The following is a 13,468-nucleotide window of genomic DNA, read 5'->3' as shown; positions in this document are numbered from 1 at the left end:
GTTTTAGGTTATTACTTTGTGCCAAGAGACTAGAGTTCAACAGTTTGAGATATCTTCTTGATGTAGGCTTTGAAACATTTGCCTAAGTTTTTCTTTCTCTAAAATGAATGTATTGCTTTTATTGCTTGGAATCTGCTGATAAAACAGCATGAAGTCTGAGGTCAGTGCCCTTCAACTGGCTGCTTCTCCTCAGCTCTTTCCATGAAAGTAGCTTTTTGGATTAAGTAGTCTTAACTGAGGGCGCCTTTTCTAATCTTACTGTGGTGTTTCTTTTTTTTAAATATCTTCTTCTCTTCTTTTTTTATAATACTAGGGATTGAACTCAGGGCCTCACACTTGCCAGTATTTCTACAGCAGAGCCATTTTCATCCCCACCTCTATAGCCCCTCACTTTGCACATGCCAGGCTCTTTACAGCGGAGCCCACATTACCTGCCCCCTTTTTTCTTTGATTTAGGACAATTTTTGCATGTATGTCCCAAGTTATTAGTTGTGTTTGTTTCAAAATGAGCTTTAAAGCCTGGTGTGGTGGCACATGCCTTTAGTTCTAGCACTTAGTAGGCAAGATGGACAGATCTCTGAGTTCAAGGCCAGCCTGGTTTACCACGCTAGTTCCAGGACAGCCAGGGAAGAGAAACCCAGCTTCGAAACAACAAAACAAAACAAAAAAGCTTTAAAATTTCAATTTCATTTAGATGTTTCTATATTCAGAACTGGAAATCTATTTTTCATTTTGAACTTAAAATGTTCCAGTTTTATATTCCAGTTTTATATTACTCTTTGTGTATGTATCTTTGTATGTGTATTGGTACACGTTTTTCAACTGTGTGTGGAAGACAGATGACATCCTTAGCAATTTTTTTTTTTTTTTTTTTAATTTTCCCTTCTCCTGTGATATGTTCTTTAGTCTGGAACTTAAGTGAGTAGGCTAGTCTGGTTGGCCAGTGAACCCAAATGACACACCTATTGCTGCCTTCCTAGTGCTGGGATTGCAAATGGACACTCCTACCAGGTTTTATTCAGTGTAAGTTTTGGGCATGAAACTCAGGGCCTCATCATGCTTGCAAGACCAGCCTCAGCTACCTCCTCAGCCTTTTTACTCTTCTTTTTTGAGACCATGTCTTGTTACTCTTTAGCCTTCGCTGGCCAATCATTCACTTTGTAGATTAGGTTGTCCTCATGTTTGCTACAGTTCTCCTCCCAAGTGCTAAGATAATTGGCATTTGACACCATACACTACTACTGAGAGAGGAAATTTGTTATCTTTTTCCTTGTCTTTTCCATACTCTCTTAGTTAAACCATGCATTAGAGTTGAAGAGGAATCACACTGATTATGTTTTATTGTCAGTTCTCTATAAGCTTTGGAGCAGCCTCACCTAGAAGAGTAAAGCCTGGAGTGATAGGATTCTAGATGATAAAGATTTAAATCTATTATACTAATTCATTAACTATAGCTTGCCTAGGTCTTTATAAAGTCAAGAACTTTTACATGGTCCCACTATCCTGCTGATTGTGGGATTATATGTGTGTACTTAACACCTGGCCTCTCCCCACACCCTTCCCAAACTACTCTTAATTGTAAAGATGTTTAGACTCAGTTGATTCCAATTATAATGAAAGAACTTTGGGTCTAGGACTGGGGGAAATCAGAGTTCTTCTCCCCCTTCTCTCCCCTCCTGGACAGGGTTTCTCTGTGTAGCCTTGGCTGTCCTGTACTCACTTTGACTAAAACATAAATATTAGTATATTTGTACATCCATGACATTTATATATAATATACAAACATGGAGAAAGCATACTCAATTCTTTTGGATAGATGAGCAATCAAAAGTTTTGGAGGCCCTGGAAGGATGCTGTCTGAGGTAGTGATATTAATATGAGTCATGAAAGGACAGACATTTCTGATCAGTGAGAAAGACGCTGGGGTTGTTGTGATAGAACTGATAGAACCAGGCTGGCCTTGAATTCATAGAAATCCACTTGCCTCTGCCTCACAAGTGTGGGGATTACAGGCATGCACCACCGCGCTCGTCTGGGAACTAAGAGTTCTAGAAATGGGGTAGAAATTGACTGCCAGGTTTTCAGAACCTACTTACTTTCCACTGTCTTCTTGCTTTCTAAATGCTAACTGGTGTAGGAATTGAATTCTAGTTAGATAAGAGTCTTTCTTATTGTGTCCATCTGGAGGTAAGTTGAATATAGGGAAGGGTAACATTATGAAGACTCAGACTTTTTATTCCATTTCATTTTTCCTTTTCTCTTCTGTTGTTTTCATTTTTTGAGACAGGATCTCATTATGTAACCATATCTAGCTTGCAACTTGCTGTGTAGATCAGGGATCTTCCTGCCTTTGCCTCCAGAGTGCTGGGGGATAACAGGCATGTGCCATCATATCTGTGACCACGTGAAGGCTTAGTGTCAATTCTGAATATAGGTGAATTAACATTATAACTTACTAGCAATGTATGGTTGTAGATGAATAGAAAATAAGGATACCTAATGGTCTTTCACAAAAGTGTCTTTACTATACTTAGTCCTTTTCATCTGTCACTGTTCTTGGACTGCTCTTTTGTATCTACTCTGACTCATATGTACTTTGTGAGTAGGGAGAAATTGCCCATGTTGTTATTTGTGAGGTGGCTTTTTAGGGATGGATACTTTTAGTGCATGAGGCATGATAAAAGCAAAAACTTTTCATTGCTAAAGAAAGATCAGTTCATGTAACAACAAATGTAGTTCTGTGCTGTGGTAGATACATTGAAGTAACAACTATAGAGCACCTCTGCCAAGAGGTGTACTGACAGCAGGGGTAAAGAGAGAATTGTAGCTGTATGAAGAAGCGGCATGGATGATGTTCTGCAGAATAGTAAACCATGCTTGTGGTTACAGCAGTAGAAGTCTGGAGTGTCTGATGGTAGATGACAAGGTATGTCCTGTTATTTTGTGGAAGCAGTTCAGTTCCAGGCACAAGAGTCATGTTTTTACTATGGAAAATACTTTGTTCTTTCCTTTTGGAGGTATTAGGGTTGGAATCCAGGTATGGTATCACATGACTGTTCCACTTTCCTGGCCTTGGTTAGGTCTCAGGTTAAGACAAAAATGGATGCCTTACTTGTTCTAAAGACTTTAAAAAAATTCTTTATTAATTACACTTTATTTACTTTGTATCCCCCCTGTGGTTCCCTCTCTCCTCCTGTCCCAATCCCTCCCTTCCTCCACCCTCTGCATGCATGCTCCTCCCCAAGTCCACTGATAGGGGAGGTCTTCTTTTCCTTCCTTCTGATCCTAGTCAATTAGGTCTCATCAGGAGTGACTGCATTGAATTCTTCTGTGGCCTGGTAATGGTGCTTCCTCCTTAGGGGGAGGTAATTAAAGAGCAGGCCAATCAGTTCATGTCAGAGACAGTCCCTGTTTCTTATTACAATGGAACCCACTTGGATACTGAACCACCATGGGCTACATCTGTGCAGGAGTCTTAGGTTATCTCCATGCATGGTCCTTGGTTGGAGTATCAGTCTCAGAAAAGACCCCTGTGCTCAGGTTTTTTGGTTCTGTTGTTCTCCTTTTGGAGTTCCTGTCCTCTCTAGGTCATACTAACTCCCCTTTTTTCATAAGATCCCCTGCACTCTGCCCAAAGGTTGCCCATAAGTCTCAGCATCTGCATTGATAGTCTGCAGGGCAGAGCCTTTCAGAGGTCCTCTGTGTCAGGCTCCTGACTTGTTCTCTCTTTTCGCCTTCTTCTGATGTCCATCCTCTTTGCCTTTTGGGATGGGGAGTGAGCATTTTAGCAAGAGTCCTCCCTCTTGATTAGTTTCTGTAGGTGTACAGATTTTAGTAGGTTTATCCTATATTATATGTCTATATGAGTGAGTATAGCAATGGACAAAGCATAGACCAGTGGCATAACAACAAGGATCTGTGTTTCCAAAAGAGAAGAAACAGTACATAGGAGAAGTTGGAATTAATTATAATAAAATGAAAAGTGCTGGCCCTTTCAGGGAGGAGTGACGGCTTTGAAAGGTCCTTGCAAGAGGCAAATTCAATATTTGAAGAGTCGCTGCATCTGGAACAAAAGGGAGACTGTGCTGCAGCTTTGGCTCTCTGTAACGAAGCTATCTGTAAGTAACTCAACTGCCATGGCTATGGCATTTTTGACTAACTCCACAGTAGGTAGTAGTGTTGTCATGCAGATGGCCATATGAACAGTTTTTAATGTCTCTTGTGTTCACAAGCTGAGGCCAGCTAGCTGTCCTTGCCCTTCAGATTTCAAAATGTACTTGGTGGCATCACTGTGGTCTGTGGACATTTACTGGAACAACCTCAACAGGAAACCATAGATGACTTCTTCAGCTGTGTCTACCTTTTTACCCCCAAATAAAGTTAGACTGCAGGCATGAGGCTAGCCTCTTCCTCTAGTCGCTGACTAATGAGTAGGAGAACGGAATGAACTGACCCTGACTCCCTAGGCTGGTAACTTTTCATTGTAGTGCGCCATTCTTTTTATTTCTCCCCTGCCTTTCTGGTATGTTGTACCATAATTTAACAACAACAGACTAAGGCTAAGAGTTGGTATCTGATTCTTAAATTAAATTCTTAAATTCAATACCCTTGAAGCTGTGCTCTGTTCAGACAGGCATAGGCTTGGACTTTATTTTTTGCCATTGGCCATCAGAAACGGGGAGTTGGGAGCAGAGTATGGAGGCCGGAGTCAGACAGGTCAGTGAAAAGATAAGAGTGGCAACCTCCAAGTGCTAGTTTATCTTCCTGGCTCCTTTTAAGTTTTGTTTTATTTTCTTTAGTGTTTTGTTTGTTTAAATTTGAATTAACGTGTTTGGCCTCCATGGCTTTCATGAATGTTTCCTAGAGTCAGAGCTGGTTCTGTGCCCTGGACAGCGCATGCATGGTCCATGCCTTGCATTCCTGCTGCATATTTTGTTTTACTGCCTATCTTTGCTTGGTTTTGGTTTAGTTTTTGTTCTTTTATTTTTGTTTGTATTTTGTGTTGTTTCTGCTATATTTTCTTTTGCATTTTAGCTAAACTAAGACTTACCCTGCATGGTGCCAGCTCTAGCACGCACAGCAGAGCCCTAGTCGATAAGAAGTTGCAAATCAGTATTCGAAAAGCACGAAGCCTGCAGGATCGCATGCAGCAGCAGCCATCATCGCAGCAGCCGGTGCAGCCCTCAGCCTCTCTCCCATCACAGGGGGGTGCCCTCCCTCAGCTGACAAGGTAGTGCTTGAGAACCACATTAGTTTATGGACATCAGGGGAGGAAGTGACCAGGGGTTCTCCATAGCAAGAACTCCTGTCTTCTCCACTACCAGGGAAGAGAGAAAGATATTACTAAGATTTTCTTCTGTAAGGTCAGGTATACAAAAGCTCATTGTACAGATGGTCCTTTTCTTAAACTTCTAGAAAGATCCAAAAAAGTACAAAATAACAAGCTATCAAAATTTCCTGGACTTGTATAATAATATCACTATTATATTTGTATTCATTTTGTTCTTATGTTTTTTTTTTTTTTTTTTTTTATGTTGTAGTTGTAACCATTTGACTTGGGGATTTCAAAGTTTCCCCGTCCCTCAGAGAAAATAACCAGTTTATTTTACTTTGATTGAACCATAGGGAAGAGACACAAAGATTTTCTTTGTTTGCTTTTCTAAGGTCAGGTCAAGGAAAAAGTCCTAAGAGATACCTGGCTAGTTTCTACATTTTGGGGGTTTAAATTTGGCTTTTACTTAGAACAAATGAATATAAGTAAAGATTAATGTTGACTATTAATAAGTTTGAAAAGTTTTCAAAATACAAGCCTGATAAAAACATAACCTTTTCTGCGTGTGTGTGTGTATTGCTGGGGATAGAACCCAGAAATTTTTACATACTACTAGGCAAGTGCTTTACCAGTGAGCTACACATACTCTGCTTTGGTTGTTTGTCTTTTGACTATCAACTCAGAGCCGAGCACTTTCTGTTTTCTTTATTATGATAACCTGATGAGATAGTGTCTGTTATTTAGCATATTCTCTAAATAAGGGAGCTTGCACAGAGGATAGTTACCTAGTTAATAAGTGGTAGAAGTATAGAATTCAAATACAGAGCTTCCTCTTTTCCTTCCTTCCTCCCTCCTTCCCTTCATCATTTCTTCTTCCCCTCTCTTCCTCCTTCCCTTCCTCCCTCTCCCCTTTTTCCTATCTTTGAGATGGAGTTAGCCCAGGCTAACTAGGGCTTAGAATACCTTGAACCCCTGATCTTCCTGTTTTTGCCTCTGGAGTGCTAGTATTATAGGCCTCTTTGACACTGTTCTGGTTTATTCAGTTATATGGGTTGAACCCAAGGCATCTTGCATGTAGCACCAGCACTCTACAAACTGAAATACATTGCCAGGCCAGGTTGTTCTGTTTTGATTTAGGTATCACATTCATGTTATAAGAATGGCTGGGTGACCAAACCCACAAACATTTGTGATAAAAGGTTTGAGTATTTCTTTTCTAAAATGGCTTGATATCAGATGTAAGTCACTGTCTGCCTGTATCTCTCTCTCTCTCTCTCTCTCTCTCTCTCTGTGTGTGTGTGTGTGTGTGTGTGTGTATCTGTCTTTCTATTTCTTGATTTTCTATCTTTCTGCCCTTCTGTGTCTCTTTGTCTTTCTGCTTCTGTCTCTGACTTTTTCTCTAATACTCTCTTGTATCTGTCTTTCTCTTTCTCTCTGCCTGTCTCAGTCTCTATGTCTCTCCCCTTCCCTTCCTCCCTTCCATTTTTCCTCCTTCTACTTTTTTCTCTTCATTTTTTGAGAAGAGGGTAGCTTTAGCCTGGAACTTGCCAGGTAGACCGTGGGTGTCAGGGTTACTGCAATCCCTTCTGCTTCTGGCTCCTAAGTACTGGGATTAGATGTTTTCACTACCACGTGCAGCTCAGATTTCAATTTTTTTCTTTTAGATTTTAGAACAGCCTCAGCCCTGTAATCCGAAGTCTGAGATTCTCTAGGGTCCAAACACTTCATCATTTTACCCGTGCTCAAAGCAGGTGGGGGTTTGAATCACTCCAGTTTTGTATTTTCAAATTCTTAATTCTTAACTGAAACTCTAAAGTTGGGAAGGTTGAAGTTTCATATATTTTTTGGTCATAAATATAAAATAGTGAGAATCAACTAAATGCAGTTTGTCCTGTTTCCCACTCCCCAACGTTAACAGAGTCCTGTTCTATCACTGTGAGGACATCAGAGTATAGAATACAATGATAGTTGATTTCTATGACCCCGGGAATCCATATCACCTTGTATTCTATAGTAATATCTTCAGTTTTTTTTTTTTTTTAAACTGAGCTGCCCTCCTTGTACAGCATCTGGGTGATTTTTATCTCTCTCTCTCTCTTTTAATCTTTTGTTTGTTTTTGTTGTTATGTTTTTGGAGACAGGGCTTCTTTGTGTAGCCCTGGCTGTCCTAGAACTGTCTCTGTAGACCAGGTTGGCCTCGAACTCAGAGATCCGCCTGCCTCTGTCTCCCTGAGTGCTGGGATTAAAGGCATGTACCACCACCACCTGGCAATTTTTTTCTTTCTTAATTTGCAAGTAGAATGTGATTGGAATGGGACTTCAAAGGTAGTAGAGAATATTAGAAAGACTTAATACCACATATACAGACATGGTGGTATTGCCTTTCTTTTCTTTTGTGAACCTATATACTATTGGCTTTCTTTGTGTTTGTCACTTTCTCTTCATAATGTGAATAGCTAGAAGTGAAATGAAATAAATAGTATTATCGTTAGTCAAGGCACCTTATGACTGGTTCTCCATTTATTTCAGTGAACAGTCTGTCCCGCTCCAAGTATTGTTAAGCCAGGAGGCACAGCTGGGACCCTGCAAGGATACAGAGTTTGGGACCAGTTCTTTCTTCCACTTACCTGCTTCCTGCTGTGAGTCACACTCATCGCTCACTCCACAGTCAACTGTTTCACAGCACAGTTCCCCTAGTAGATCTTCTTCAAAGCTTCTGACGGCCTTTGAGGTGGACAGCATCAATCATTCTGCATTCCACAGGCAGGGTTTACTTGAAGCAGCAGGTAGAATTGAGATGAATTCTCAGCATGAATGCCTGCCATTGGATGCCCTTGATGATAAGCTACAAGGCTGCAGGGAGAACAACATCAGCTGCAACAGACTCCTACCGCAAGAAGGAAGGGACATAGCTCAGGGTCAACTGTTTGAAGAAAAGAAGGATGATGTTGACTTATCCATGGGGATGCCTTGGTCACACTCAACAGGAGAACCCACTTCTGAGAGAGTTTTACATAGCCTAAATAGTCCTTCAAGTTCATCAGCTCAGCCTAGTATTCCTCCTTGCAGAGCCATCCACCCCATAATGTCTGCTGCTTCGTCACCTGGCCTTCATGCTACTGACCCCATGCAGAAACTTAACAAACATCTCCAAGCCCAAAGTCTCCAAACTTCATTGACTTCAAAAGTGGTCAGAGGCAGTGAGGAACCTTATAGGCCAGAGTTCCCCAGTACAAAAGGAATTGTCCGCTCACTGGCAGAGCAGTTCCAGAAGATGCAGAGTACCTCCATGACAGATGTTATAGGTTTCCAGGATCGAAGTTTGCCAACTGGTCTAAGGAAGAACTCTTTTCCTTCTGATGTTATGGTTCCATTACCCCAAGGTCCAGGAAAAGACCACTGTCACTGGGTAAAACAGACCCCTTCTTTAGATGGGAGAGAAAGACTGTCCTGCTGGGAAGAGCCTACAGATCATTCTTCTCTTGCCATGGACTCTGGGCTTTCCAATGGTGAAACCTCTAGGAGAGGACAGCCCAGGTTGGCTGAGCCAGATACACACCCTGGAAAGCTATCCCAAATGACAGATACTAGGCCTAAGGAGCTGGGTAATAGTGTTAATTTGGGGACTTCTTTACCTTTGGATTCTTGGGTAAATGTCACAAGGTTCTGTGATTCTCAGATTAAACACAGGGGCCCTGGGCCAGGAGTCAAGGCCTCTTCCCATGATTCCCATACATGTGTAACCTACCCAGAGAGGAATCACATCCTTTTGCATCCACACTGGAACCAAGACACAGAGCAAGAGACTTCTGAACTGGAGTCTCTCTACCAAGCCAGTCTTCAGGCCTCTCAAACTGGCTGTTCTGAATGGAGGTCGCAGGATGTGGCTTTACAGCCACATAACCCAACAGGTAAAAATACAACCACTGGAGGGGGTCATTTCAAAACTGAAAGCCAGAGACCACGGTCAAAGGAGAGGTAGTATTCTGTTACAGCATTGTTAGCTTACTTAGAGGCAATCAAACCTCTGATTTTCCTCATAAAGCCTTCTGGACAAGGGCGAGGCATTTTTTTCCCCTGGGCAGAATTGAGATGGGGTCAGTCTTATCATTGTAAGAAAGTGACCACTTAAGTTTCGGCTTGTGGGCTCTCCAGAGTGTAGTGCAAAGTAGTGGTTTGCAATCTTTGGAAGTGAGTTAGACTCAATGGGGAAGTCTGAGAAGAGTCCACTTTTCCTGTGTTTCAGACGTTAAACTGATCCAAGATTCAGGTTCTAGCTTCATCTTGCAACACTAAACCAAGTCTGTACTGTGACATTTTCTTATTTTACTGAGCTAGCTTCATCAAGGACTCCCCTGGATCTTCCAGGGACTTCTGTGTGTGTTCCTTGGGTACTAACTAGACATGAATTGATACCTAGATAAATTTCTGATCTGCATTCTATATAGACTTTATTATAACAAAATAACTTTATAATAACAAAATAAGTACTCTTTATGTGCACAAGACAGATTAATTTAGAAATTTCTAATGCATGAAGAAAGGCTGGAATCTGCTTCACCAAGCTTTCTTCTAATGTAAGAGAAAAAAAAATGCAAACATTAAGTTAAAATTGAGTGTTTTACAAATAATAGATCATGCTGTTGAGATTGTTTAGTGGGCAGTGGCACTTTCTGCACAAATCTAGTGACTTGAACTCGACTTTCATAACCTACATAAAGGTGGAAAGAGAGGGTCTTCCATCTCTCTAAATGGCTCAATGATTAAGAATACTTTCTGCTCTGCCAGACTACATGGGCTCAATTTCCAGAACCGACATGGTTGTTCACAACTGATGCCCTCTTTTGGTCTTTGTGAGAACTGCATTCATGTGGTACAGATGACTCAGTGGTTGAGAGCACTGGCTGCTCTTCCAGAAGACCTGGGTTCAAATCCTAACACTCATATGCCTGATCACAACTATCTAACTCCAGTTCCAAAGAATCCGTCAATCTCACACAGACATACATGTACACCAAACACCAAATGTACATACAATTTTTTAAAAAATATTTAAAGAAAGAAAAGATGGACAGAGAACTGACTTTACAAAGTTGTTCTTCCATATGCCTGCTACAGCATGTGCACCCACATACTATATAGATCTAGATATGCCCACATCATAGATACACTAAAAGTAAATACAATACATAACTAATGCATTACAACATTAAACTATTTGAATGTTAAATACATAAAACAAAACCAGAAAACTCTTATACTACTTAAAGTAAAACCAAGTGTGGTAGCATCCACCTTTAATCCCAGCACTAAGGGGGCAAAGGCAGGTGAATCTCTTTGAGTTTGAACCCAGCTTCAAACTTTACACATTGAGTTCCAGGACAGCCAGGGCTACATACACAGTGAGCCTCTGTTTCAAACAAACAACAACTTAAAATAACACTTCTCATTGTAGGTAATTCTAAAAATGTATAAACTAGCAATTTCTTTTCCTATTACAAAAAACCTGACAAGCAGCTTAAGGAATGAAGGACTTATTTTGGCTCATAGTTCAAGTCTATCATGGTGGGGACTTGAAGGCTGTAGGAACTTGAAGCATCAGGTCATCATACCCACAGTCAGGAAGCAGAGAGGAATGAATGTGTGCTGCTGTCAGTTTCTTTTCTCCACTTATATAGTCTTGAGACTCCAGCCAGGAAAAAGTGCCACCCACAGCAGTTGTTTGCATTTTGTTTTGAGAACGGTTTGAGTGCATGAGAGATCCAGTGGGCTGGGCAGTAACTTGAGTACTGCTTAGCCTACTCCAATGTTTTTGTAAGTTTATCTTGGTCCTGTTTTGTTTTGAGATTGTCTTACTGCATCAGCCAGGCTGGTATTGAGCCCAAACTATCCTCAGATTTATGGGGACCTGCTTGCCCCCATAAATTGTGGGATTCAAGGCAAATATCAGCTTACCACAACCTGTTTTTAAGTTTATGGGTATTTTGCCTGCATGTATGTCTTTATACCATGCACCTACAGACCAGGAGAGGACATGGGGACCCCTGGAAGTGGAGTCACAGATGGTTGGTGCTGGGAATCAGACCTACGTCTTCTACAAGAGCAACCAATGTTCTAAACTGCCCATCACAACCAGTTTTAAAGAAAATTCACCACCTTCCAAAGAAGTTTCCAATCCAGAAGCAGTTTTGGTTCTCATGTCTTTTATCCTTCTCCCTTATTCCAAGTAAACACAAGTGTTTCCTGCTCTGCTCTGTACATTTCTTATAAATGAAATCAGTGTTTAGTGACCTCATTAATTCTTACATATTAGTTCCTGAAGAATTATGTAAACTGCCTTTGTTCTATTTTCTACAATTTTTAGCACTTTCAACTTGCATAGAAATAATTTTATTCATGTTTATTAAAACATTAAGAGTAGCTCTTGGTAAGAAAATTTCAAGCCAGATGTGGTGTTACACATCTTTAATCCCAGCACTTGGAAGGCAGGGACAGGGAGATCCTTGTGTGTTCCAGGCAAGTCTGATGTATACAGTGAGTTCCAAGTCAGCCAGGCTTACATAGTGAGACTGTTTCAAAACGCAAGAAAAGAAAAGAAAAAATTTAATATATTGAAAAGAATACGAATGTGAATGTTATAATTAAACCCCCTAGGTACTTATTACCAGTTTCCATGGTGATTAGCTTGGCACTTTATGAACAAAAGGCCAATTTTGATTTGGCCATAACACCTCCACACATACTTTTCCTTCCTCACAAGATTTTTATTTTTTTCTCGTAAGATTATTATCAACTAAAATGTGCTTAGTCACATTGGTGCCATTATAATAGAACTGTGTAGTGCATTGCTTATAAGTTCCTAGTATGATAGTTTAAAAAAAAAAAAACCTGTTTAGATATACAAAAGCTGGTTGTTTCATTCTAGTTACCTCCAGCATTCAGTATAGTAACATGTTGTACAAGTTGATAGACTGAAAAATAAGTTATGTTTCTGTGTACTTGCTTATTTTAAAACATATTGGGCAGTGTATTATTTCATTTTAAAAACACATTTATGGGGATTGAGAAGTAGCTAAGCGGTTAAAATCATCGGGTGCTCTTTGAGAGTACTCGGGTTCAGTTCTCAGCACCCATGCTGTGGCTCACAACCGAATGTAATGCCAATTCCAGGGAATCTGATACCTTATTCTGTATCCACAGGCACCAGGTGTGCATGTGGCACACAGGCATACATGGAGGCAAAACACCCATACACATAAAGAAAAATTTTTAAGTGACTTGAGTTTGTTGAATCTAAAGATTTAAGAGGTAAATTTCTAAAATCAGAAAAAAAATGAGAAAAGCTGACCTGGATTTGACAACAATTTCTTAGAAATGATACCAAGAAAATAGGCAATAGATGGAAAAAATAAGATAAACTGTGCTATATCAAAGTTTAGAACGGTGTGCATCAAAGAACATTATTGACGTATAGGTCTACATCAGTTTTAGAGCAGGTAGCTAATTAGCATGCTTGAGGCCTTGGGCTCAATCTCCAAGACCATAGAAAAGTAAAATTAAGAAAGGATGCTATATGGGACTTAAGAGATGGGTTAGTGACTTAGAGCAGTGGTAGCTTTTTACACAGGACTCAAGTTCAATTCCCAGCACCCACATGACAGCTCACAACCATCTGTAACTCCAGTTCCAGGAAATCCAATGCTCTTTTTTTGTGTGGCTACTGCATATAAGTGCTACACAGATATATGTAGACATAACACGCATACGCTTAAAATAATAAAATAATATAGGGCTGGAGAGATGGCTCAAAGGTTAAAAACATTGGCTGTTCTTCCAGAGGTCCTGAGTTCAGTTCCCAGCAACCACATGGTAGCTCACAACCATCTATAAATGAGGTTCTGGTGCCTTGTTCTAATGTGAAGGCATACATGCAGATATTGTATAAATAAAATAATACAATATAAAAAATAAAATATTTAGTGTGTGTGTGTGTCTCAGCACAGGTGTGTGTTCAGTGGACAGCCTGTCCCAGTTGACATGCAGTACCTATGGAGGGCAGAAGAGGGAGTCATAGTCTCAGCACAGGAGTTACAGATTGTTGTAAATTACTGTGTGGGAATCCAACCCAAGTCTTCTAGACACCTAGTCAGTGCCCTTAACTGCTATGCCATTCCTTCAATCTTTATTTAAAAAGTT

At 40.4% G+C, this 13,468-nt stretch overlaps 1 protein-coding gene across 1 annotated transcript in view; it reads left to right on the top strand.

Annotated features, from left to right (window-relative positions):
• Usp54 (ubiquitin specific peptidase 54) overlaps positions 1–13,468 on the top strand; it is a 70,921-nt gene that overhangs the window by 47,462 nt on the left and 9,991 nt on the right. Inside the window, 3 exon segments of the mRNA XM_060382063.1 lie at positions 3,999–4,118; positions 5,035–5,230; positions 7,802–9,183. Of these exon segments, the coding sequence (XP_060238046.1) occupies positions 3,999–4,118; positions 5,035–5,230; positions 7,802–9,183 (1,698 nt within the window).

This window comes from Meriones unguiculatus, chromosome 4, assembly GCF_030254825.1.
Source record: "Meriones unguiculatus strain TT.TT164.6M chromosome 4, Bangor_MerUng_6.1, whole genome shotgun sequence".
Classification (NCBI taxonomy): domain Eukaryota; kingdom Metazoa; phylum Chordata; class Mammalia; order Rodentia; family Muridae; genus Meriones; species Meriones unguiculatus.
Note: the sequence above shows the minus strand (reverse complement) of the source record. Positions and strands in the feature narration are given on the sequence as shown.